The sequence below is a fragment of the Thalassophryne amazonica genome, chromosome 7, assembly GCF_902500255.1.
Source record: "Thalassophryne amazonica chromosome 7, fThaAma1.1, whole genome shotgun sequence".
In the NCBI taxonomy this organism is placed as follows: domain Eukaryota; kingdom Metazoa; phylum Chordata; class Actinopteri; order Batrachoidiformes; family Batrachoididae; genus Thalassophryne; species Thalassophryne amazonica.
The window spans coordinates 40,211,036-40,237,674 of NC_047109.1; the positions used below are offsets into that span (position 1 = coordinate 40,211,036).

The 26,639-nt window shown below is 43.7% G+C and overlaps 1 protein-coding gene and 1 long non-coding RNA gene across 2 annotated transcripts in view; one reads left to right on the forward strand and one right to left on the reverse strand.

Moving 5' to 3' along the window:
• Positions 1–2,154: 2,154 nt before the first annotated feature.
• Positions 2,155–26,639, forward strand: part of LOC117513819 (cytochrome P450 4B1-like) — a 45,371-nt gene continuing 20,886 nt past the window's right edge. The window contains exons 1-4 of the mRNA XM_034174048.1: positions 2,155–2,399; positions 2,481–2,625; positions 26,338–26,382; positions 26,478–26,605. Of these exons, the coding sequence (XP_034029939.1) occupies positions 2,208–2,399; positions 2,481–2,625; positions 26,338–26,382; positions 26,478–26,605 (510 nt within the window). The 5' untranslated portion in view covers positions 2,155–2,207. The remainder of the gene's footprint in view (positions 2,400–2,480; positions 2,626–26,337; positions 26,383–26,477; positions 26,606–26,639) is intronic.
• On the reverse strand, positions 5,556–13,608 carry LOC117513820. The gene is made up of 3 exons (XR_004561725.1): positions 13,475–13,608; positions 6,183–6,186; positions 5,556–5,566 (listed from the first exon to the last, which is right to left on the reverse strand). It is a non-coding gene; the product is annotated as an uncharacterized LOC117513820 (long non-coding RNA).

The following is a 26,639-nucleotide window of genomic DNA, read 5'->3' on the forward strand; positions in this document are numbered from 1 at the left end:
TCAAAAGACATTCAACAGTGAAATTTGATGTAATTAAATTCATCTTCTTTTATTAAACAAAAGAAATATAAACTATAAACATAACCATCAAGTTTCAAAAAGTCAATTTCCCCAGTAGGTGGCTTATGTATTAATTTGCTTCGAGGCGAGGCACGCGCTTGGGGTACAGCGCTTTGGGAGCAGAATTCATGGCTCCTTACCTCTTATACTGGGTTTGCGAGGGAGTTCAGAACGGTTTTTGATGACCCTAACAGAGGCGAGACCACATCAACCGTGCTGCTGTCTATGAGACAGGGGCGTCGGAGCGCAGCTGAATATGCAGTCGACTTCCGCATCGCGGCTGCGAGGTCCGGCTGGAATATGCTCCATGCCGCCTTCATAAACGGACTGTCGTCGGTCCTGAAGGAGCACCTGGTGGCCAAGGAGGAACCGCGGGATTTGGATGGACTTATCGATTTAGTCATACGTTTAGACAGTCGATTAGAAGAACGCCGTCGGGAGCGAGACGAAGGACGTGGCCGGGAACGCGCTGTCCCTCTCCCTTCCGGGTCCGAAAAGGTTCCGCCCTCCCCACGCTCCACAGCCTCGGCGCTCCGTGTGGCAACAGCTCCCCCTGCTGATGATGCTATGGACACGAGCAGGGCTAAATTCAGATCAACTAACAGACAGAGGAGACTGGCCCGCCGGGAGTGCTTTATCTGTGGCTCAAGTGAGCATCAGCAGAGAGACTGCCCCAAGCGGTTAAACATGAACGCCCGCCCTTAGAAACTGGGTTAAGGGTGGGCCAAGACATTCACGTGGGACATACATGTATTTCCACACGTCTCCCAGTTACGATCCTGAGCGGGGATTTAACCCTTCAAGCCCCAGCACTGGTGGACACGGGGTCAGAAGGGAATCTGCTGGACAGCAGATGGGCAAGGGAGGTAGGGCTCCCTCTGGTGGCGCTTCCTTCACCTCTGAAGGTACGGGCACTAGATGGCACCCTTCTCCCATTAATCACACACAAGACACAACCAGTAGTTCTGGGTGGTCTGGGAATCATCGGGAGGAGATTGAGTTTTTTGGTTACTCCTTCTACCTCCCGCGTGATATTGGGCTTTCCGTGGATGGTAAAACACAATCCCCGGATTGATTGGCTGTCTGGGGTTGTGGCTCAGTGGAGCGAAACCTGCCATCGGGAGTGTTTAGGATCCTCGGTTTCCCCCGGTTAATAGCTAATGAGGAGGTTAAAGTCCCCCCCAATCTGACGGCGGTGCCGGTTGAGTAACACGATCTTGCTGACGTCTTCAGCAAAGATCTGGCACTCACCCTTCCCCCGCACCGTCCGTACGATTGTGCCATTGATTTGATCCCGGGCGTTGAGTACCCGTCCAGCAGGCTGTACAACCTCTCACGTCCTGAGCACGAATCAATGGAGACCTACATCCGGGACTCATTAGCTGCCGGGCTGATCTGGAACTCCACCTCCCCGATGGGTGCAGGTTTCTTTTTTGTGGGCAAGAAGACGGCGGACTTCGTCCATGCATTGAATACAGAGGGCTAAACGAGATCACGGTTCGCAATCGATACCCTTTGCCCCTGTTGGATTCAGTGTTCACGCCCTGCATGGAGCCCAGATCTTCACAAAACTGGGATCTTAGGAATGTGTATCACTTGGTCCGCATCAGCAAAGGAGACGAGTGGAAGACGGCATTAACACCCCGTTAGGTCACTTTGAGTACCTGGTCATGCCGTTCGGTCTCACTAACGCCGCCACGACGTTCCAAGCTTTGGTTAATGACGTCTTGTGGAACTTCCTGCATCGATTCGTCTTCATATATCTAGACGATATACTCATCTTCTCCCCGGATCCTGAGACTCATCAATCTCATTACAAATTTGCAAAAATGTTTACACATTTACAATCTGATTACGCACATGGATTGAGATGCAGTTACTCTGCACACACATTTACAAATGATTCATCTACAATAACGGCCCCACAGGGGTGACATCCTTCATCCTGTGAATTCTGCTCAAACCATCTGCAGCTTCTTGTCTCCTCCCACGAGACACACAGAATTTATGACTACCCTAATTATTATACAAGCTGCTTATTGGCAGTTGGCTGAGTCCGGCTTTGCTCCTCCTATAGAAAGGTGAGATGTTGTTGAGTTTCCACTGAAACTCTTTGTCCTTTATGGCAGACTGATCGGTATCTTAGCATGGAGTTAACTGAAGCCGCCCGAAGTCTTCAGGTCCACTGGGTTCACATTTATCATTTATTTGCACTGATTTGTGTCTTTGCCATTACCTTTAAATTAACTGTGTTAATCTGCAAAAGAAAGAATTTGCTCCAAAAAATTGAAGCTTTTCCAGGACCACCAGCACACTGGCTTTTTGGACACACGAAAGAGGTAAGGGGTGCACTGTGGCCCATTTCAGAGATATTGAATATGCAAGCAGTCTTCTCAAGTATGTCTGTTTTTCTCTTGTAGTTTCAAGGAGATGGGTCAGACTTGTTCAAGATGATGGCCTGGGCCCAGCAGTACCCCTTTGCTTATCCGCTGTGGTTTGGTCCTTTTGTTTGTTCCCTTCGGATTCATCACCCAGGTTATGCAAAAACCATACTGCAATCAACAGGTGTGTGTGCGTGTGCAATTTAATTTCAGCATTTCTACAATTGCAATCCCCTCTAAATGTACTGGAAGCGAAAGATGGTACACTTGTTTGTTTTTGTTTTTACAGTGGATTGCAGACATTTGGCTTTGACCTCAAAAGATGAATACAAGAAGACATTTAAAATTTGTTTTGTTTTGTTTTTGGTATTTAGATCTAGTTGTGTTCTCACAGCTGTACTGTTTTGTGAACATCAGAGCTCAGAAGTGAAGCAGAGTAGGTCATGATTAGTATTTGGCTGGGACACTGTAAAAACACCAGGAGTAATGTAGTTGTGTCAGGAAGGGTGTCCTGTGTGCAAATGTTTAACTAATCCCAATGTTAATCTGTAACAGATCCATTGTGGCAATCCAGAGCAGATTAAGTCCAAAAACAAATAAATAAATACATCTACAGTGGGGTAAAAAAGTTTTAGTGAGCCCCTGATTGTGCAGGTTCTACTTAGAAAGATGAGAGAGGTCTGTAATTTTCATCATACACTTCAACTGTGAGAGATAAAATGAGAAAAAAAAATCCAGGAAATCACATTGTAGGATTTTTAAAGAATTTATTTGTAAATTATGGTGGAAAATAAGTATTTGGTCACCCACAAACAAGCAAGATTTCTGGCTCTCACAAACCTGTAACTTCTTTAAGAAGCTCTTCTGTCCTCCACCTCTTACCTGTATTAATGGCACCTGTTGGAACTTGTTATCTGTATAAAAGGCACCTGTCCACAGCTCCAAACAGTCAGACTCCAAACTCAACCATGGCCAAGACCAAAGAGCTGTCGAAGGACACCAGGAAGAAAATTGTAGATGTGCACCAGGCTGGGAAGAATGAATCTACAATAGTCAAGCAGGTTGGTGTGAATAAATCAGCTGTGAGAACAATTGTAAGAAAATGGAAGACATACAAGACCATTGATAATCTCCCTCAATCTGGGGCTCCACGCAAGATGTCATCCCATGGGATCAAAATGATCATGAGACCGGTGAACAAAAATTCCAGAACTACACGGAGGGACCTGATGAATGACCTGCAGAGAGCTGGGACCAAAGTAACAAAGGCTACACACTACGCAGAGGGACTCAAATCCTGCAGTGCCAGGCGTGTCCCCCTGCTTAAGACAGTACATGTCCAGGCCCATCAGAAGTTTGCCAGAGAGCATATGGATGATCCAGAAGAGGATTGGGAGAATATCATGTGCTCAGATGAAACCAAAATAGAACATTTTGGTAAAATCTCAACTCCTCATGTTTGGAGGAAGAAGAATGCTGAGTTGCATCCCAAGAACACCATATCTACTGTGAAGCATGGGGGTGGAAACATCATGCTTTGGGGCTGTTTTTTTCTTCAAAGGGTACAGGACAACTGATCCTTGTTAAGGGAACAATGAACGGGGCCATGTATTGTGAGATTTTAAGCCAAAACCTCCTTCCATTAGAGAGAGCATTGAAGATGCAACGTGGCTGGGTCTTCCAGCATGACAGTGATCCCAAACACACCTCTTGGGCAATGAAGGAGTGGCTCCGTAAAAAGCATTTCAGGGTCCTGGAGTGGCCTAGCTAGTCTCCAGACCTCAACCCCATAGAAAATTTGTTGAGGGAGTTGAAAGTCTGTGTTGCCCAGCAACAGCCTCAAAACATCACTGCTCTAGATGAGATCTGCATGGAGGAATGAGCCAAAATACCAGCTACAGTGTGTGCAAACCTGGTGAAGACTTACAGGAAACGTTTGACCTCTGTCATTGCCAACAAAGATTATGCTACAAGGTATTGAGTTGAACTTTTGTTATTGACCAAATACTTATTTTCCACCATAATTTACAAATAAATTCTTTAAAAATCCTACAATGTGATTTTTCTCATTTTGTCTCTCATGGTTGAAGTGTACCTATGATGAAAATTACATACCTCTCTCATCTTTCTACACTCAACAAAAATATAAACGCAACACTTTTGGTTTTGCTCCCATTTTGTATGAGATGAACTCAAAGAAAAAAAACTTTTTCCACATACACAATATCACCATTTCCCTCAAATATTGTTCACAAAGTCTAAATCTGTGATAGTGAGCACTTCTCCTTTGCTGAGATAATCCATCCCACCTCACAGGTGTGCCATATCAAGATGCTGATTAGACACCATGATTAGTGCACAGGTGTGCCTTAGAGTGCCCACAATAAAAGGCCACTCTGAAAGGTGCAGTTTCATCACACAGCACAATGCCACAGATGTCGCAAGATTTGAGGGAGCGTGCAATTGGCATGCTGACAGCAGGAATGTCAACCAGAGCTGTTGCTCATGTATTGAATGTTCATTTCTCTACCATAAGCCGTCTCCAAAGGCGTTTCAGAGAATTTGGCAGTACATCCAACCAGCCTCACAACCGCAGACCACGTGTAACCACACCAGGCCAGGACCTCCACATCCAGCATGTTCACCTCCAAGATCGTCTGAGACCAGCCACTCGGACAGCTGCTGAAACAATCGGTTTGCATAACCAAAGAATTTCTGCACAAACTGTCAGACACTGTCTCAGGGAAGCTCATCTGCATGCTCGTCGTCCTCATCGGGGTCTCGACCTGACTCCAGTTCGTCGTCGTAACTGACTTGAGTGGGCAGATGCTCACATTCGCTGGGGTTTGGCACGTTGGAGAGGTGTTCTCTTCACGGATGAATCCCGGTTCACACTGTTCAGGGCAGATGGCAGACAGCGTGTGTGGTGTCGTGTGGGTGAGCGGTTTTCTGATGTCAATATTGTGGATCGAGTGGCCCATGGTGGCGGTGGGGTTATGGTATGGGCAGGCGTCTGTTATGGACGAAGAACACAGGTGCATTTTATTGATGGCATTTTGAATGCACAGAGATACCGTGACAAGATTCTGAGGCCCATTGTTGTACCATACATCCAAGAACATCACCTCATGTTGCAGCAGGATAATGCACGGCCCCATGTTGCCATTTGCAACTCTGTAGGCTACTTTATAAGAGGCAAGTTGCGGATTTGATGTAGAAACATCTGCGTTTATAAACGTATTCTGTTGTGCACGACAGCAGAGAAGTTTTTTCCTGAAGCACTCCACAGGCTTCTGTGTGTGTGCAGGATGTAAGGTCTCTAAGTGACGCTTTAGCTTGTTTGGCTTCATGCTGTCTGAAGCTAGCACTTTGAGGCACAGCACACACTGTGGTCTCTCTTCATTACCCACCGTTGTACATGTGAAGCCGAGGGTGAGATATGAATCGTCAATTTTCTTGACTTTGCTTTAGTATTGTCTGTTGCGGTGTCATTATTGCCCTTACGTTTCCCTGGTGGTCTGCTGACATTTGCCATGGTTTGCTAGCTGTCCAACACAAGTATATTGTTTATATTTAGCCTTGTCGCGCCCCCCCCCCCCCCCCGCAATGACGCCGCACTCCCCCAGGGGGCGCACGGCCCACTTTGGGAACCACTGGATTAAATTAATTGTATTGAAGCATTTTACCATACTTCCGCCCATGAGGATTCAAATGTTCCATTGCTCTTACAGACCGTACAACAGTTCTGCATGGTGAAACACTGCACAGGGCCTTCTTATTTTGAGTTTATTGGAGGTTTGCAAACCAACACCAACTGTTTGAAAATATGAGCTACAGGCAATCGGTTTTTGTGGTCAGCAATGAAATGCATTGATTGGCAGATGCTGATCACATGCCTTTTCACAGAAATTGGTCAATATGAGCAATGATGGAGAAGGACTTTCGGTTGGCACCAAGGTGCTTCTGGCAGACCGGGAGGCACCTCAGGAGGGGAAAACGGGGAACCATCCAAGTAAGGATGGGACTCCGTTGATCTCAACAGAGGATGTAATCTGGCGCTGGAAGGAACACTTTGAGGAACTCCTGCATCAGACCGGAGTGCCCTCTATAATAGGGACACAGCTGGAAGCTGATGGAGGATTATCATCAATTTCCCTGGTGTAAGTCACTGAGGTAGTCAAACAACTCAGGTGCAAGGCCCCAGGGGTTTATGAGATTGTCCACAAATGCTGAAGGCTCGGTGTGGAGGGACTGTTTTGGACAAGGCATCTCTTCAACATTGTGTTGAGGTCTGGCACAGTGCCTAAGGAGTGGCAAACTGAGGTGGTGGTCCCCATATTTAAAAAAGGTGACCAGAGAGTGTGTGCCAATTACAGGGGCATCACACTACTCAGCCTCCCTAGTAAAGTCTACTCCAGTGTGCTGGAAAGGAGGGTTTGGCCGATAGTTGAACCTCCAATTGAAGAGGAACGATGTGGGTTCTGTCCTGGTCATGGAACAATCAACCAGCTCTTCACTGTCACAAGGATCCTGAAGGGTGCCTGGGAGTATGCCCATACAGTCTACATGTGTTTTTGTGGACTTGGGGAAGGCGTATGATTGTGTACCCTGGGAGATACTGTGGGAGGTGCTGTGGGAGTATGGAGTGAGGGGGTCCCTTCTCAGGGCCATCCAGTCTCTGTACTCACAAAGCAGGAGCTGTTTGAGTACTTGGCAGTAAGTCGGACTCATTTCTGGTGGGAGTTGGCCTCCGCTAGGGCTGTGCCTTGTCACCAATCCTGTTTGTGATATTCATGTCCAGGATATCGAGGCATAGTCAGGGGGAGGAGGGTTTCCAGTTTGATGGGCTTAGGGTGTCATCACTGGTTTTTGCAGATGATGTGGTCCTGTTGGCTTCATCGGCCTGTTTCCTCCAACACACTGGATCAGTTCACAGCCGAGTGTGAAGCGGCTGGGATGATGATCAGCACCTCTAAATCTGAGGCCATGGTTCTAAGCAGGAAACCAATGGATTGCTTACTCCGGGTAGGGAATGAGGTCTTTCCCCAAGTGAAGGAGTTCAAGTACCTCGGGGAAAAGGAAAGTCTGGGGTCACCTGCTGGAGCTGTTGCCACCGCGACCTGATACTGGGTAAGCGGTTGAAGATGAAATGAAACATTGCAGGGACTGAAAAAGTCATGTGACTGCCTGAAAACTCACTTTGTCCTCCTCCAGTTGGAGCATCCTCCGGCCTTGGTGACTCTTCTGTGGAAGTCAGGTGCAGCTTCAGACTTCACAGGTTTGTGAGAGGATACTGAGCCAGCCTTGTAAGGTCCTGGTGGCAGCTGTGTGGCTCTTAGGCGACACAACGGACCACATCCCTGTGTAACAGAGGTTTTAATTATCCCCCATTTCTATCCATCCACCTCCAGCTCCGGCTTCCCCTCTTTCTCGTTCCATGTGCATCCATTCTCAAAACTCTTTCATTATTTCTTTTCCTGTTCAACTTTTTAACTTCACACATGCATCTCAGCATTCTTATTTCTGCCACATGTACCCAGCTCTCCTTCTTTTCTGGGCCTCGTACATCACTGCTGGTCTTAGCAGGTTAGGTCATACCTGGGAGCAGGCACTGGTGTCTCCCATTCCACCAAAACACAGTACCAAACTGGATGGCAACCAACCAGGCAGATGTCTGGTTCATCCCTACCTCCTGAATATAGCCATCTTTCTGCTGCTGCAGTGATAATTTTGAGAAGATATTTTGGCTTAGTCATTGTCTTGACTAAATGTCATTGAAAAAAAAATCATAGAGGAGTAAAATATTTTACTACAAAAAATACCTACTATAATCACAAACACAACTCTCCAGCCAAAAGTGCATTTAAACACAGAGTCAAATATGCTCCGATAGTGCATGCGTGAGAATGCTTTGAAATGACCCTCGATTTGTTTTTGGAAGGTGAGGGAGGAATTCTTTTTCTTTTTTGCTGCATTTCAGCACCATGGACAGCGAGCGGCAAATTTCAGTCACACGCAGCTCGCAGACATCTGCAACAGGAGCAGCAGGGTAATTGTCCAACAGCTTCTATTATTACACTTTGAGAATTAGAATAATTGTATTAATGACCAGTGGGTGGCGAGTGGGTGATTTATGTGTACTTGTGACTTCTGATCCACGAATCACATATGTGTGGTTTGTGATGGGTCACAGGTTGATGCCAGCTGTTGCAGTGTCTCTGCATTTATAAATTAGACGGTAATTGTTTGCAATCCCAAAAGTTTGTGTAGACAATATAAAATGCAACATGTTAAAGAAGATCTCTGGGACAGAGCTGCCCTCACTGGAATCTTGCCTCTGATACTGCATGCTCCTCATTCCTTTATACATGTCCTGAACATACTTACAAACTTCTCAGGTACTCAGTTCTCCCTCGTATGCCCCCAGTCTTTGATGTGTCACACTATCATAGAGTTCTTCACCTCTAAACACATCAAATACAAGACTTTCTCTTTTTCTGACTTGTTTTCCCATTGGGAACACTGCTTCAGTTGTTCCTCTACTTGACATCAAATCAAACTCAATGGTGGTCTCTTCCCTTCAACTTTTCTTTGCTATCATTTCTCATATTTTCACTGTATGTGATATCAGTTTGGTCCCTCTATATGTTTCACTATTCTGAACAGCTTTCTTCTCCTTATACTAGAAATGGTCAGAATCACATTTTCTTACATTCCTTTTTCATTTTCTCCTGTTCATATATCATTTACATCTAAGCCCACAGTATATGCATTTCCTCTTCCCTTAAACCCCTTTACCCTTCTACTGATATTTGATCAGGTCACTTTTACCCTCTTTGGGAAATATCTCTGGAATAAAATGTTTTGTAATGGACATACCATAATTTCCAGACTAAAAGATGCTACTTTTTCACAAGCTTTGCACACTGTGGCTTAAACAATGATGCGGCTAATTTATGGATTTTTACAGGCTTTCTTATAAGTCAAAATATGTCAATTGATGCTGTCCATTAATTGACTGAAAGCTGCGGTCCTCATGCAGGGTAAATTCACACACACAATAATATAAAGTCTTACCTGTTAGTTGTAGTGGATTCATCAACATGTCCTGAAGAAAACAACATCTGGAAATTCCTTGTCATGACTGAAGAAGAGTCCCTCTGGCACTTTGCGTGATAGTTGCGCCTCCGTCAGATCAGTCAGCCCCTCCATCGGGTCTCGTCTTTGCGCCACAAGTTAGAAAAGTCAAAGCGCCTCATTAACGTCTCACTAACCACAAACACCAGGCGATCCTGGCTGATGATGACATGATCTCATGATCCACAAAGAAAAAAAAAAACTTAAAATTACTCAGTTATCTGTGTGGAGCAGAGATGCCACGCGACAATGTGCCCACGCTGGATGACGTGCTTGTCAGAAAAAAAAGCATTTACAATATGTATTTAATTAAAAGTTAAAAAAATCTTTCTGTCCACATCTTTCTGAATAATATCTCATGTTACAACATGGAGACCGCGACTTATAGACAAGTGCAGCCTATTTCTGTACAATTTCTTTTTTCTTTTTAAAATTGGTGGGTGCAGCTTATTCAGGTGTGCTCTATAGTCCGGTAATGATAAATTACAGAAATGTTAAATTCAATTACTGATATATTTTTGCCACACTCGTGGGAGGACTTAGACAAATGTCACAGCTAACTCAAAAGTGATTGCCTGCTCACTATTTCCATGCTGACAGTGCAAATGGCCACACATTTTCTAAGTGTCCAGTGAGCAGTGTTGGATGTTCATGTATGTCACCTGGAATTTGGCTGACACCTGCTGTGAGAGGGATCGAACGGGCTCTCACAGTGCACACTCTGTCTTTCGGCCGCTGATGTGTGTGAACAGTTGTACCGACAGGTGTATGAGGCATTAGAGGCAGTGCCGATTTTTCACGAATGGCATGCAATTCCTCCTTCATGCGCTAATCGGCTTCAAACGTGTTATGTGTGAACGGGCCCTTAGATTTAGTTGTGGTTATGGGCTGTGTTTCGTCTAGCCATAGTGGAATTGCCAACCACACATCCTAACATCAGCTACTATGGACACATTTCACAGTGGTGGTAAATGCTGCGTTAACATTATAGAAGAAAAAATTTGACATTTAACAGCTAAAAACATTTCAGTAGAAGCTCTGACCAGTAATTAGACTTCCTGGGCACACAATTTCAGTTGGTAGTACAGTTGCAGTACCTTTTGTAGACATTTTCAGGTTCTGTATTTTTGTCTTGCATTGTTCAGCTGTCAAAATAGTTAAGCCTGTTCTAACGAACAAGCCAGTAATGTTCTGTGCTTCAACAACTTTGATGAGTCATTGTAAACAATACATTATGATTAGCAATGAACTAGCCTAGGTTTGGGTGTATGCGATCAAATCTTTGTATGGGTGGTTCTGTGATGGCACAACCACTGCTTGAGCCTTCATGCCGTCACTGGCCCAACTCACATAATAGTTATTCAAGAAATGTCTCTTTGACATGGGCTTATCAAAACTCATGCATTGAAATTATGGTGATGTAAGCTACTGGTCAGGTTTCCAGATGTTATAGCTGAAAAACGAAGTGGACTGATGACTTTCACTTTGCTGTCATATCAGCCAGTAGGGTCAGCAACATTTAGCATCGTGTGTGATGGTACAGCTACTCACATGATCTGCTACTACTTGGCAATGTAGATCAGATCCAAATCATGCTAATGTTACTTCATTGTGTACTCTCTAACACTTCCTTTTTCATGATGGAACTACATGATATCCACTGGTCAGTAATGAGAAAACATTATTAAATCTTAGCTGAAACTTATGAATGCTCCCTCAATTTCATGCACATACAGTTGTGGTCGGACGTTTATTATACATTCATCGTGGGTATGAATATCAGGCCCCGCCTCTCGCTTTCTTTCATGATACTTGATGAAATGCCTCACATTTTCGTGACACAGTAAAGTTAGTTCACTATTTTGTAACCGTAACCATAACCTCTATGCCCCCACCACCACCACATTGCCCCGAATTTTGTGATGCCATCACATTTATTTATTTCATGAACCATCAAGAACATTTGATGCAGATTCGTGATGGTATCATGAACTAATAGAGTAATCACTTTTCATGATACCATCACGAACTGGTGTGAGGTCAGGTTGGAATGTCATAGTAATTTGGGCTTTTAGTGATGTCATTGAACTGTTCTTTTACCAGGGTGGAATGATGGTACAGCATACATATTAATGACTTTTAAAAACAAGGATTGAGTGCACATGTATGAATTTATTTTAGATCTTCTCTCACCCAAACAGGGTCAGAATTATACATAAAGACTCAAATATATACATACATTCACTTAATCTTTAATAAGTGGTACTTAAGGTTCAACAGTGTCTTTTATCATGACTTGGCCGATGACTTTAACCCCTTGGTAGTGATAATGACTGATTACAACTGGTAGTCTCTCTTTGCAAGCATAAAAAGGATGTGGTTTGACAGCGCTCATTGGATTGACCAATACTGGAATCAAGGGGAAAGTCCAAGGAACTCAGTGAAGCTCTAAGAAGAATGGTAGATTTGTAGAAGTGGGGAATGTCTCTTGGAGCCATTTCTAAAACAACTGGTGATTCCGAGATCACCAGTTCAAACAATTGTGCCTAAGTACAAGATCGTCTGATGTGTCACACCGATGCCAATGTTCTGTAACCCTCAAGTAAGAGGAAATTGGTGAATTGCTCAGGAACAACACAGGACCTACCTTAGGCCTGCCATGAACTGGAAACTGCAGGACACCAGCATCACTTTACGTTGCCATGGACTGAGAATGTGCCGATCCAGAAAGAAGACAAGTTTTGTGTTCAGACAAGACAAAAAAACTGCAATTTTGGCCACACTGGCAAAAGATGTCTTTGGAGGGGTAAAGGTGAGGCTTTCAAAACCTGAGATAGTGTACCACTCTCAAGCATGGTGGTGGCAGCATTATGGTCTAGTGTACACCAGGGAATTTTATGGCCTGTGGGCTGCATATGGCCCTTCGGCTGACTCTGACCGGCCGACAAATACCTGGAATTAGAGAATAGATATTTACTATTCTACCAAGTTAGTGTGCATCTGACCATTCGTATCAGTCAGAGTGTAGCAGAGCCTGGCACAGAGCGATTGCCCCATGCCACAAAGCCTGGCACTGCACAGGCTTCTCGGTGATGGGAAAGGTGCAGGATCATTCACTTTTTCCTGACGATTTGTGACCTTTTCTCCTTCATTCAGCTGTCATCGTGTCCCTTTATGACTGAACTAAAACCGCATTGTTTTATTTTGAAACCAGTTTTTTGTATTTGTTCTCAGAAGTGATTAATCAGTCAATGGGTACCACTCCCCAAAAATGTCCGGGTAATGCCAAAAAGAGAAAGGTGGATGCTGAATGCTGAATTTTCAACAAAATATGGCCTCCTAAGTACTTATTTATTGAAGTTAGGGGTAAAGCTGTTTGTTTAGTTTGGGGAGAGCAGGTCTCCGTGTTCAAAGATTATAATTTCAGTCAGCATTACAGCGCGAAACATGTGGAGGAAGTATAAAAAACTGACTGAAGCTGAAAGAGCGTGGACATCAGAAGCTTTGCTAGCTAAGCTAAGCAATAAGGCTTTTTGTTTTTTTTGTTTTTTTTACCAAGTTTCATGTATCCAGGGAAGAAGCAACCAAGACCAGCTTTATGATGGTTGTCCATTCGGGTCCTCCCCATTTTTTGTGTGTTCCGGGCACCACAGTGGATAAAACCAGATCCGCATTGATATTTGGCACAGGTTTTACACCGGATGCCCTTCCTGAGGCAACTCCAGTGTTACCTGGAGAAACACACACAGCCGCTGGTGTTCCAAAGAGGTCTCCCATCCAAGCACTAACCAGGTCCCGCACTGCTTAGCTTCTGAGATCTGACGGGATCAGGCTGACACAGAGCAGATCGAGCTGCCAAGCCCAGCTTTATGATATCCCACAAAATCACTAAAAACAGTCAAAACAATGCTATTTACTAGCATTTTATATAGGAATAAAATTATTATTGCACACTTGAGTTTAACCTTTTGGCCCTCCACAATATTTTCTGTTTCTCATTTGGCTCTTTGCAAAAAATTATTACTCAACCCTAATCTAGTGTTATCTTGCTTGCCAGTGGTACTGGTCCATTGAACAAAAGTGGATGGAATAATGAACGAGAACTGCCCTCCAAATTCTTCATTATCACCTCAGATCAACAGCTAGACAGGTGAATTTTGGCCAAATGGGGTGTTCCAACAGCACTAAGATCTCAAACTACATCAAACATGGTTGTCGGTTGGATACGCAGGCTTTTGAAATGACCTTTCCAACTCCCAACTGTAACCCTAGTGAATTATGTGGACTATGCTCCTTGCCAGGAAACCAATGCTAAATGAATGCTACCAATTCTGCCAAGAAGAGCGGTCAGATATCCAGCCACGACTATGGCAGAAGCTTGTGCTAGCTACCCATAGTGTCTGGTCCAGGCACATTTAGCCAAATATTAGTGAGGTTGTATGTATATATTTGAGCCTGTATATACAAGTATAACTTTGTGTGGATTAGAGAAGATCCAAAATAAATTCAAACTTGTGCACCAATTCTTCAATCTACAGTAATAACAATAATAATAATTTATTAATTATATAGTGCCAAATCATGAGTAATCGCCTCAAGGCGCTTCAAAATCTAAGCGTGCATAAACAATCATTGACCCTGAAAAAATAACCGTTCAAAGGCATTAAAAGCCCAAATTCCATGACATCATGCCCACAGTGAAAGTATCTAAACTTCAGACACAACTGACATAGGTATTGTTAGAAAACTGACAGCCAGAAGACCGGGAATATATCATTTTAATTTGTATTGTAAGTAATTTGGCATCTTTTACAATATATCAGTGTTTGTAGAGACAGTCCTCCATGTGACGACATAATTCTGTGGTAGTTGTTTATGTGTTATTCTACTTTGGAGTCATGTGGTGTTGTGTAAAGACATAACTGCAGATTGACGTAACCATCATTACTTTTATCATTTTTTCCAAGAGCATAATAGAAAAAGGCATGCTGTTTTTGATGCCTTTGCTATAGTTTGCATCAATTGTGGAATGATTAAAGTCTGTGTAAAGCAGTGAGTAAAAGTGGTTGGTTTTTTGCATTTTTGCTTCACAGGTAAATGTTATAACAGCCAAGGGTGGGTAGGATTACTTTGAAATGTAATCCAAAAGTAATCAGATTACAAGTAATCCAAAGTATGTACATACATACACTCAACAAAAATATAATGCAACACTTTTGGTTTGCTCCCATTTTGTATGAGATGAACTCAAAGATCTAAAACTTTTTCCACATACACAATATCACCATTTCCCTCAAATATTGTTCACAAACCAGTCTAAATCTGTGATTAGTGAGCACTTCTCCTTTGCTGAGATAATCCATCCCCACCTCACAGGTGTGCCATATCAAGATGCTGATTAGACACCATGATTAGTGCACAGGTGTGCCTTAGACTGTCCACAATAAAAGGCCAATGAACGGTGCAGGTTTGTTTTATTGGTGGGGATACCAGTCAGTATCTGGTGTGACCACCATTTGCCTCATGCAGTGCAACACATCTCCTTCGCATAGAGTTGATCAGGTTGTCAATTGTGGCCTGTGGAGTGTTGGTCCACTCCTCTTCAATGGCTGTGCGAAGTTGCTGGATATTGGCAGGAACTGGGGCCGTGCCATTATCCTGCTGCAACATGAGGTGATGTTCTTGGATGTTGGCACAAACAATGGGCCTCAGGATCTCGTCACGGTATCTCTGTGCATTCAAAATGCCATCAATAAAATGCACCTGTGTTCTTCGTCCATAACAGACGCCTGCCCATACCATAACCCCACCGCCACATGGGCCACTCGATCCACAACATTGACATCAGAAAAACCGCTCACCCACACGACGCCACACACGCTGTCTGCCATCTGCCCTGAACAGTGTGAACCGGGATTATCCGTGAAGAGAACACCTCTCCAACGTGCCAAACGCCACGAATGTGAGCATTTGCCCACTCAAGTCGGTTACGACGACAAACTGGAGTCAGGTCGAGACCCCGATGAGGATGACGAGCATGCAGATGAGCTTCCCTGAGCGGTTTCTGACAGTGTGTGCAGAAATTCTTTGGTTATACAAACCGATTGTTTCAGCAGCTGTCGAGGGCTGGTCTCAGACGATCTTGGAGGTGAACATGCTGGATGTGGAGGTCCTGGGCTGGTGTGGTTACACGTGGTCTGCTGTTGTGAGGCTGGTTGGATGTACTGCCAAATTCTCTGAAACGCCTTTGGAGACGGCTTATGGTAGAGAAATGAACATTCAATACACGAGCAACAGCTCTGGTTGACATTCCTGCTGTCAGCATGCCAATTGCACACTCCCTCAAATTTTGCAACATCTGTGGCACTGTGGCTGTGTGATAAAACTGCACCTTTCAGAGTGGCCTTTTATTGTGGGCAGTCTAAGGCACACCTGTGCACTAATCATGGTGTCTAATCAGCATCTTGATATGGCACACCTGTGAGGTGGGATGGATTATCTCAGCAAAGGAGAAGTGCTCACTATCACAGATTTAGACTGGTTTGTGAACAATATTTGAGGGAAATGGTGATATTGTGTATGTGGAAAAAGTTTTAGATCTTTGAGTTCATCTCATACAAAATGGGAGCAAAACCAAAAGTGTTGCGTTTATATTTTTGTTGAGTGTACATATAATCCACATGTATTCTTTCAAAGTAATCCTGCCCAACCTTGTTAACAGCCCAGACAAATTTGATAGATTAAAAAGTCACCAAGTATATAAATTAGGTTTCAAACTAGTGAAAACAAAGCAGTTTTCTCTGCTTTGTAATATGTACGTTGAAGGTGCTGAAACCACACACAATCACAGATTGCAACTGCTGTCAAGTGTAAAATATCACAGCGATTGTGTCAAACGTATGCTCTCTGTAGCATCTTTATTTGACTTGTGCAGCCACATGTTTTAGACACCAGGGCCAGAAACTAATTCAGAGAAAGAGACAACTAACCTACCTCTGTCTCTTAGTCTGCAACAGCATGTGCTGGTACCCACACTTCAAATCAAATCAAATCAATTTTTATTTATATAGCACCAAATCACAACAGTTGCCCCAAGGCGCTTTATATTGCAAGGCAAAGCCATACAATAATTACAGAAAAACCCCAACGCATCACCCTTCACTGCATCCAACACACTACGGGAATCACCATCACCTTGGGTCCTGGTTGGCAACACCTCCAAACAGAAACCAGTCCATCCCACCTCTCAAAAGCAATCATCTACCTCACTTAGCCAAGGGAAATGTGCATCCGCTTGACTTGCCCTCCTCCAGTCACTAGGATCTTCAAACAGAGCACCCTGTTGCTGGATCATACCCAGAAGAATGCAGCATATGCCAAATGTCATAGGTGATGTTCTTTCACATTGCAAGTGATACTTCTCATCTTGGTCTACCCAGGTAACGTCATTTGTCCGTTATTCCAGTACTAGCCAAGGATCACCAGGACAGACTAAGTACCACAGAATGCAGCCTTTGCTGTAGGTCACTGGGTGCATCTAAGTATGACAACTACACAGTAAGCTTAAGCATCAGGACCGTAAATAACTGGAAAATTGATCTCAAGCTTTAGGTATCAGAATAAAAATAAAAATAATAGAATTTTGATGGACATTGTTGTTCACAGGTATGTCTAAGCAGAGGTGACTGGTCACAAGAGGGCACTATGGCGTCTCCCATTCAAAATATTGAGACAGGAAAATATTCACAACTGCAAGTTATGCTTGTCAAGAGAAATTGCTGTCCTTCCATACAGCAAAACCTTCTGCGCCCTAAAATGTTAAACATTAACACTGGGATCTCAAAGATCTGCCTGCCATAAAAAAAACATGCATTTCTAGAATTTATCAATCCTTTCTTTTCCTGAGTTTTGGTTTTCAAGTAGGATCTGTACAGAAGCCATTAAAACTCCCATCTCCCACAAGATGGCAACAAAAGCTGCTCAAATGTGCAGCAAGGTGCTGACTTTTAATTAATTGCAGAAGTGACGTTTTTGCAAAATAAGATGGGCTGACACCCAAAATTAACTTACAGTTGTGTCCCTTAAACGTACTGGCAATTTAGTTGTAGTAAAACATAAGTAATAAGAAATAAGTATTGTTTACTCAGAGTCAGAGTATGCAAATGTTTGTCATTGTCCGTATGCTTTCACACACTTCATTTCAATGTTTTCATTTCATTTGGGAAGTTCAGAAACTCATGTCACACAGCTCTGTGTGGACGAGTCACTGACACGCAGTGTTGCCAGATTGGGGGGTTTCCCACCCAATTTTGTGGTTTTGAGTTTTATTTTGCAGGTAAAAATAGGATTGGATGGGAGAATAAAATTTGGGTTGGTTTGGAATGTGTTTGTTGAGGGTTTTAATACACTTTATTGCTAATTTTAAACAAAATCTAAGCATGCATAAACTCCTTTTAATCCAGACAGAAAATGCCTCACTCAGTCTCAGCTGAAGCATCTTCCCCAACCTGCATGTGGTCTTTTTTCACATTTACTTCTGCAGGACCAAGTCCAATGAGCAGCTTGGTAAGATTGGCTTAAAGAAAAAAAAAAAACTTATAGAAAGGAGTGAAAGATTGACTGATTTCAAAACCATGGATAATGCAGCAGACGACTCCAATGTGCATTGCAAATTTTGCAATACTGATATACGGGGACATTTGAAATACTTAACAAAACACACGCAGACCACAAAAACACAAGGTGAGGTCAAGGATCTACTGCTGGATTTGATCACCACAGTGATCAAATCCAGCACATCAGATGTGTGTGTCTGCTTTAGCTGCATTGCTTTTTAACGATACACTATTTTAAGCAATCGAGTATTTAAATATCAAACTAACGTTTTGGTCTGTTCTTTTGCATTTTGGTGGGTTTTTAACAGCTTGTGGGATGGAAATTATCAGCTGTATCTGGCAACACTGTTATTCAGCCGTGGTCACTCTTATTGGTACACACACCACAGCTTTTGTCTTCCAACCAGGTTCAGCTTCAAGCTACTTTTGTCTTATTTCAGGTGCTTTTGCAGTCATGACACGACATCACAAAATTCAAGCAAATCAGCGTGGAGCACTCTTTGGAATCTTCAAGCACACTTTGAAGCTTTGAATCAAAGGTTTTGCTGGCTAAATTCAAAATAAGAAGCCGACTTTGGACTTACTGAGCTACGATACTGAGTTTATCGATTGATGACATTAGATATCAAGTCAGGAGTTGTCATAATTCAAAGGAAAGGTTTGTAGCTGAAGCACTCTGGAATATTCAAAGCATTGACCCGAAGCTTTGAATATAAGCTGTGTGGAAGGATGAATTCAAAACAACTTCAACAATCGGCGAGTTTTAAAACATTTCATTGGTTCCATAGATTAGACATGCACCTCTAACATAGTCATAATAACACACTCTAAAGGACCGCCTGAACAGTTTCGAGCTGTCTACACCATGAGCACCGTGTGTGTGTGTGTGTGTGTGTGGTGTGTGTGTGTGTGTGTGTGTGTGTGGTTTGTGTGTGTGTGTGTGTGTGTGTGTGTGTGTGTGTGTGTGTGTGTGTGTGTGTGGAACATTTAATAATCTGAGGTAAAATTAGAGGGTCTGGGTTATTTCTGTTACATATGTTTCAGAGGACAAATCAGGAAAATATCTCTAAATCACTCATGGAATTGTGGGACTTTGGAGATGTTGAACATTAAATATCAAACACATGAAAATGTAAAAGATGATTTTTGCACAATATGACCCCTTTAATGCTTAAGACTGGAGTCTGACTTGTGCGTTTCAATCATTAAACTAATGCATCACTCCATAAAAAAATTGCAAATTGCATTCCAAAAGATGAACAAGCGCAGAACAAACACTGGCCAACACTCCAAACTGCATCTACCAATGTTGTTGACATTTTGTTTGCCTTATGAATGAATTATAAATATAGAAGCAGACACGTGCGTTTGTTTTGTAGCACTTTCTTTCTTTCTTTTTTCTTAGTGTCCATCTCTGAATGCAGTAGATCAGTGAAATCTGTTCAATGTGGCTTTCTTGGCTTCACTTTTATTTTGAGATCATCCCAAATAATTCATGGGTTTATGCAAGAGGGCACAGTGAAATTTGATGTCATCAAATATATCTTCTTTTATTAAACAAAATAAATCTAAACTATAAACAGAACTATGAACAGAGTCACCAGGATTCAAAAGACATTCAACAGTGAAATTTGATGTAATTAAATTCATCTTCTTTTATTAAACAAAAGAAATATAAACTATAAACATAACCATCAAGTTTCAAAAAGTCAATTTCCCCAGTAGGGTGGCTTATGTAATTAATTTGCTTCGAGGCGAGGCACGCGCTTGGGGTACAGCGCTTTGGGAGCAGAATTCATGGCTCCTTACCTCTTATACTGGGTTTGCGAGGGAGTTCAGAACGGTTTTTGATGACCCTAACAGAGGCGAGACCACATCAACCGTGCTGCTGTCTATGAGACAGGGGCGTCGGAGCGCAGCTGAATATGCAGTCGACTTCCGCATCGCGGCTGCGAGGTCCGGCTGGAATATGCTCCATGCCGCCTCATAAACGGACTGTCGTCGGTCCTGAAGGAGCACCTGGTGGCCAAGGAGGAAACCGCGGGATTTGGATGGACTTATCGATTTAGTCATACGTTTAGACAGTCGATTAGAAGAACGCCGTCGGGAGCGAGGACGAAGGACGTGGCCGGGAACGCGCTGTCCCTCTCCCTTCCGGGTCCGAAAAGGTTCCGCCCTCCCCACGCTCCACAGCCTCGGCGCTCCGTGTGGCAACAGCTCCCCCTGCTGATGATGCTATGGACACGAGCAGGGCTAAATTCAGATCAAACTAACAGACAGAGGAGACTGGCCCGCCGGGAGTGCTTTATCTGTGGCTCAAGTGAGCATCAGCAGAGAGACTGCCCCAAGCGGTAACAATGAACGCCCGCCCTTAGAAACTGGGTTAAGGGTGGGCCAAGACATTCACGTGGGACATACATGTATTTCACCACGTCTCCCAGTTACGATCCTGAGCGGGGATTTAACCCTTCAAGCCCCAGCACTGGTGGACACGGGGGTCCGAAGGGAATCTGCTGGACAGCAGATGGGCAAGGGAGGTAGGGCTCCCTCTGGTGGCGCTTCCTTCACCTCTGAAGGTACGGGCACTAGATGGCACCTTCTCCCATTAATAACACACAAGACACAACCAGTATTTCTGGTGGTGTCTGGGAATCATAGGGAGGAGATGAGTTTTTTTGTTACTCCTTCTACCTCCCGCGTGATATTGGGCTTTCCGTGGATGGTAAAACACAATCCCCGGATTGATTGGCTGTCTGGGGTTGTGGCTCAGTGGAGCGAAACCTGCCATCGGGAGTGTTTAGGATCCTCGGTTTCCCCCGGTTTAATAGCTAATGAGGAGGTTAAAGTCCCCCCCAATCTGACGGCGGTGCCGGTTGAGTAACACGATCTTGCTGACGTCTTCAGCAAAGATCTGGCACTCACCCTTCCCCCGCACCGTCCGTACGATTGTGCCATTGATTTGATCCCGGGCGTTGAGTACCCGTCCAGCAGGCTGTACAACCTCTCACGTCCTGAGCACGAATCAATGGAGACCTACATCCGGGACTCATTAGCTGCCGGGCTGATCTGGAACTCCACCTCCCCGATGGGTGCAGGTTTCTTTTTTGTGGGCAAGAAAGACGGCGGACTTCGTCCATGCATTGAATACAGAGGGCTAAACGAGATCACGGTTCGCAATCGATACCCTTTGCCCCTGTTGGATTCAGTGTTCACGCCCTTGCATGGAGCCCAGATCTTCACAAAAACTGGATCTTAGGATGTGTATCACTTGGTTCGGATCAGCAAAGGAGACGAGTGGAAGACGGCATTTAACACCCCGTTAGGTCACTTTGAGTACCTGGTCATGCCGTTCGGTCTCACTAACGCCGCCACGACGTTCCAAGCTTTGGTTAATGACGTCTTGTGGAACTTCCTGCATCGATTCGTCTTCATATATCTAGACGATATACTCATCTTCTCCCCGGATCCTGAGACTCATCAATCTCATTACAAATTTGCAAAAATGTTTACACATTTACAAATCTGATTACGCACATGGATTGAGATGCAGTTACTCTGCACACACATTTACAAATGATTCATCTACAATAACGGCCCCACAGGGGTGACATTCCTTCATCCTGTGAATTCTGCTCAAACCATCTGCAGCTTCTTGTCTCCTCCCACGAGACACACAGAATTTATGACTACCCTAATTTATTATACAAGCTGCTTATTGGCAGTTGGCTGAGTCCGGCTTTGCTCCTCCTATAGAAAGGTGAGATGTTGTTGAGTTTCCACTGAAACTCTTTGTCCTTTATGGCAGACTGATCGGTATCTTAGCATGGAGTTAACTGAAGCCGCCCGAAGTCTTCAGGTCCACTGGGTTCACATTTATCATTTATTTGCACTGATTTGTGTCTTTGCCATTACCTTTAAATTAACTGTGTTAATCTGCAAAAGAAAGAATTTGCTCCAAAAAATTGAGCTTTTCCAGGACCACCAGCACACTGGCTTTTTGGACACACGAAAGAGGTAAGGGGTGCACTGTGGCCCATTTCAGAGATATGAATATGCAAGCAGTCTTCTCAAGTATGTCTGTTTTTCCTCTTGTAGTTTTCAAGGAGATGGGTCAGACTTGTTTCAAGATGATGGCCTGGGCCCAGCAGTACCCCTTTGCTTATTCCGCTGTGGTTTGGTCCTTTGTTTGTTCCCTTCGGATTCATCACCCAGGTTATGCAAAAACCATACTGCAATCAACAGGTGTGTGTGCGTGGTGCAATTTAATTTCAGCATTTCTACAATTGCAATCCCCTCTAAATGTACTGGAAGCGAAAGATGGTACACTTGTTTGTTTTTGTTTTTACAGTGGATTGCAGACATTTGGCTTTGACCTCAAAAGATGAATACAAGAAGACATTTAAAATTTGTTTTGTTTTGTTTTTGGTATTTAGATCTAGTTGTGTTCTCACAGCTGTACTGTTTTGTGAACATCAGAGCTCAGAAGTGAAGCAGAGTAGGTCATGATTAGTATTTGGCTGGGACACTGTAAAAACACCAGGAGTAATGTAGTTGTGTCAGGAAGGGTGTCCTGTGTGCAAATGTTTAACTAATCCCAATGTTAATCTGTAACAGATCCATTGTGGCAATCCAGAGCAGATTAAGTCCAAAAACAAATAAATAATACATCTACAGTGGGGTAAAAAAGTTTTAGTGAGCCCCTGATTGTGCAGGTTCTACTTAGAAAGATGAGAGAGGTCTGTAATTTTCATCATACACTTCAACTGTGAGAGATAAAATGAGAAAAAAAAATCCAGGATCACATTGTAGGATTTTTAAAGAATTTATTTGTAAATTATGGTGGAAAATAAGTATTTGGTCACCCACAAACAAGCAAGATTTCTGGCTCTCACAAACCTGTAACTTCTTTAAGAAGCTCTTCTGTCCTCCACCTCTTACCTGTATTAATGGCACCTGTTGGAACTTGTTATCTGTATAAAAGGCACCTGTCCACAGCTCCAAACAGTCAGACTCCAACTCAACCATGGCCAAGACCAAAGAGCTGTCGAAGGACACCAGGAAGAAAATTGTAGATGTGCACCAGGCTGGGAAGAATGAATCTACAATAGTCAAGCAGGTTGGTGTGAATAAATCAGCTGTGAGAACAATTGTAAGAAAATGGAAGACATACAAGACCATTGATAATCTCCCTCAATCTGGGGCTCCACGCAAGATGTCATCCCATGGGATCAAAATGATCATGAGACCGGTGAACAAAAATTCCAGAACTACACGGAGGGACCTGATGAATGACCTGCAGAGAGCTGGGACCAAAGTAACAAAGGCTACACACTACGCAGAGGGACTCAAATCCTGCAGTGCCAGGCGTGTCCCCTGCTTAAGACAGTACATGTCCAGGCCCATCAGAAGTTTGCCAGAGAGCATATGGATGATCCAGAAGAGGATTGGGAGAATATCATGTGCTCAGATGAAACCAAAATAGAACATTTTGGTAAAATCTCAACTCCTCATGTTTGGAGGAAGAAGAATGCTGAGTTGCATCCCAAGAACACCATATCTACTGTGAAGCATGGGGGTGGAAACATCATGCTTTGGGGCTGTTTTTTTTCTGCAAAGGGTACAGGACAACTGATCCTTGTTAAGGGAACAATGAACGGGGCCATGTATTGTGAGATTTTAAGCCAAAACCTCCTTCCATTAGAGAGAGCATTGAAGATGCAACGTGGCTGGGTCTTCCAGCATGACAGTGATCCCAAACACACCTCTTGGGCAATGAAGGAGTGGCTCCGTAAAAAGCATTTCAGGGTCCTGGAGTGGCCTAGCTAGTCTCCAGACCTCAACCCCATAGAAAATTTGTTGAGGGAGTTGAAAGTCTGTGTTGCCCAGCAACAGCCTCAAAACATCACTGCTCTAGATGAGATCTGCATGGAGGAATGAGCCAAAATACCAGCTACAGTGTGTGCAAACCTGGTGAAGACTTACAGGAAACGTTTGACCTCTGTCATTGCCAACAAAGATTATGCTACAAGGTATTGAGTTGAACTTTGTTATTGACCAAATACTTATTTTCCACCATAATTTACAAATAAATTCTTTAAAAATCCTACAATGTGATTTTTCTCATTTTGTCTCTCATGGTTGAAGTGTACCTATGATGAAAATTACATACCTCTCTCATCTTTCTACACTCAACAAAAATATAAACGCAACACTTTTGGTTTTGCTCCCATTTGGTATGAGATGAACTCAAAGAAAAAAAACTTTTTCCACATACACAATATCACCATTTCCCTCAAATATTGTTCACAAAGTCTAAATCTGTGATAGTGAGCACTTCTCCTTTGCTGAGATAATCCATCCCACCTCACAGGTGGTGCCATATCAAGATGCTGATTAGACACCATGATTAGTGCACAGGTGTGCCTTAGAGTGCCCACAATAAAAGGCCACTCTGAAAGGTGCAGTTTCATCACACAGCACAATGCCACAGATGTCGCAAGATTGAGGGAGCGTGCAATTGGCATGCTGACAGCAGGAATGTCAACCAGAGCTGTTTGCTCATGTATTGAATGTTCATTTCTCTACCATAAGCCGTCTCCAAAGGCGTTTCAGAGAATTTGGCAGTACATCCAACCAGCCTCACAACCGCAGACCACGTGTAACCACACCAGGCCAGGACCTCCACATCCAGCATGTTCACCTCCAAGATCGTCTGAGACCAGCCACTCGGACAGCTGCTGAAACAATCGGTTTGCATCACCAAAGAATTTCTGCACAAACTGTCAGACACTGTCTCAGGAAGCTCATCTGCATGCTCGTCGTCCTCATCGGGGTCTCGACCTGACTCCAGTTCGTCGTCGTAACTGACTTGAGTGGGCAGATGCTCACATTCGCTGGGGTTTGGCACGTTGGAGAGGTGTTCTCTTCACGGATGAATCCCGGTTCACACTGTTCAGGGCAGATGGCAGACAGCGTGTGTGGTGTCGTGTGGGTGAGCGGTTTTCTGATGTCAATATTGTGGATCGAGTGGCCCATGGTGGCGGTGGGGTTATGGTATGGGCAGGCGTCTGTTATGGACGAAGAACACAGGTGCATTTTATTGATGGCATTTTGAATGCACAGAGATACCGTGACAAGATTCTGAGGCCCATTGTTGTACCATACATCCAAGAACATCACCTCATGTTGCAGCAGGATAATGCACGGCCCCATGTTGCAAGGATCTGTACACAATTCTTGGAAGCTGAAAATGTCCCAGTTCTTGCATGGCCGGCATATTCACCGGACATGTCACCCATTGAGCATGTTTGGGATGCTCTGGACCGGCGTATACGACAGCGTGTACCAGTTCCTGCCAATATCCAGCAACTTCGCACAGCCATTGAAGAGGAGTGGACCAACATTCCACAGGCCACAATTGACAACCTGATCAACTCTATGCAAAGGAGATGTGTTGCACTGCATGAGGCAAATGGTGGTCACACCAGATACTGACTGGTATCCCCCCCAATAAAACAAAACTGCACGTTTCAGAGTGGCCTTTTATTGTGGACAGTCTAAGGCACACCTGTGCACTAATCATGGTGTCTAATCAGCATCTTGGTATGGCACACCTGTGAGGTGGGATGGATTATCTCAGCAAAGGAGAAGTGCTCACTATCACAGATTTTGACTGGTTTGTGAACAATATTTGAGGGAAATGGTGATATTGTGTACGTGGAAAAAGTTTTAGATCATTGAGTTCATCTCATACAAAATGTGAGCAAAACCAAAAGTGTTGCGTTTGTATTTTTGTTGAGTGTAAGTAGGAGAACTTGCACAATCAGGGACTGACGAAACACTTTTTTGCCCCACTGTATGTACAGGTATTAAATGACACAGCTTTGGTCTGATACTAATGGCTTTTGTATCAGACCAAACAATGCTAGTCCGAGAAAACTACTGGAACACATAAGACTGAAAGAAAATAGGACTATATTTTTGATTCCATATCATACAGCAACTGCATCTGTCGTGGGACTCAGGAACTTTTATAGCACCCTATTTCAGTTCTTGTTTATTTCAGGGGGTTTCTCCCTTCAGTCTATTCTTTTTCTGTACATTTTTATACCCAAAGTACATTGTAAATTTATGTTTCCCAACAGAGCCCAAAGATGATTTGGGATATACATTTCTTGAATCTTGGATTGGTAAGTCTGAAAAATATATGGACTGTTACAGATTTGTCTATTCATTTAGTCTGTGTCTCCCACATATAGTGTGTATTTTATTTTAATCTCCACAGGTGAAGGTTTGCTGATTTCTAAAGGTCAGAAGTGGTTTAGTCACAGAAGGCTCCTGACTCCAGGTTTCCATTATGACGTGTTGAAACCATATGTAAAACTGATGTCAGATTCTGCTGAAACTATGCTGGTAAAAAAATACAAAATTAGTTTATTTGAAGATG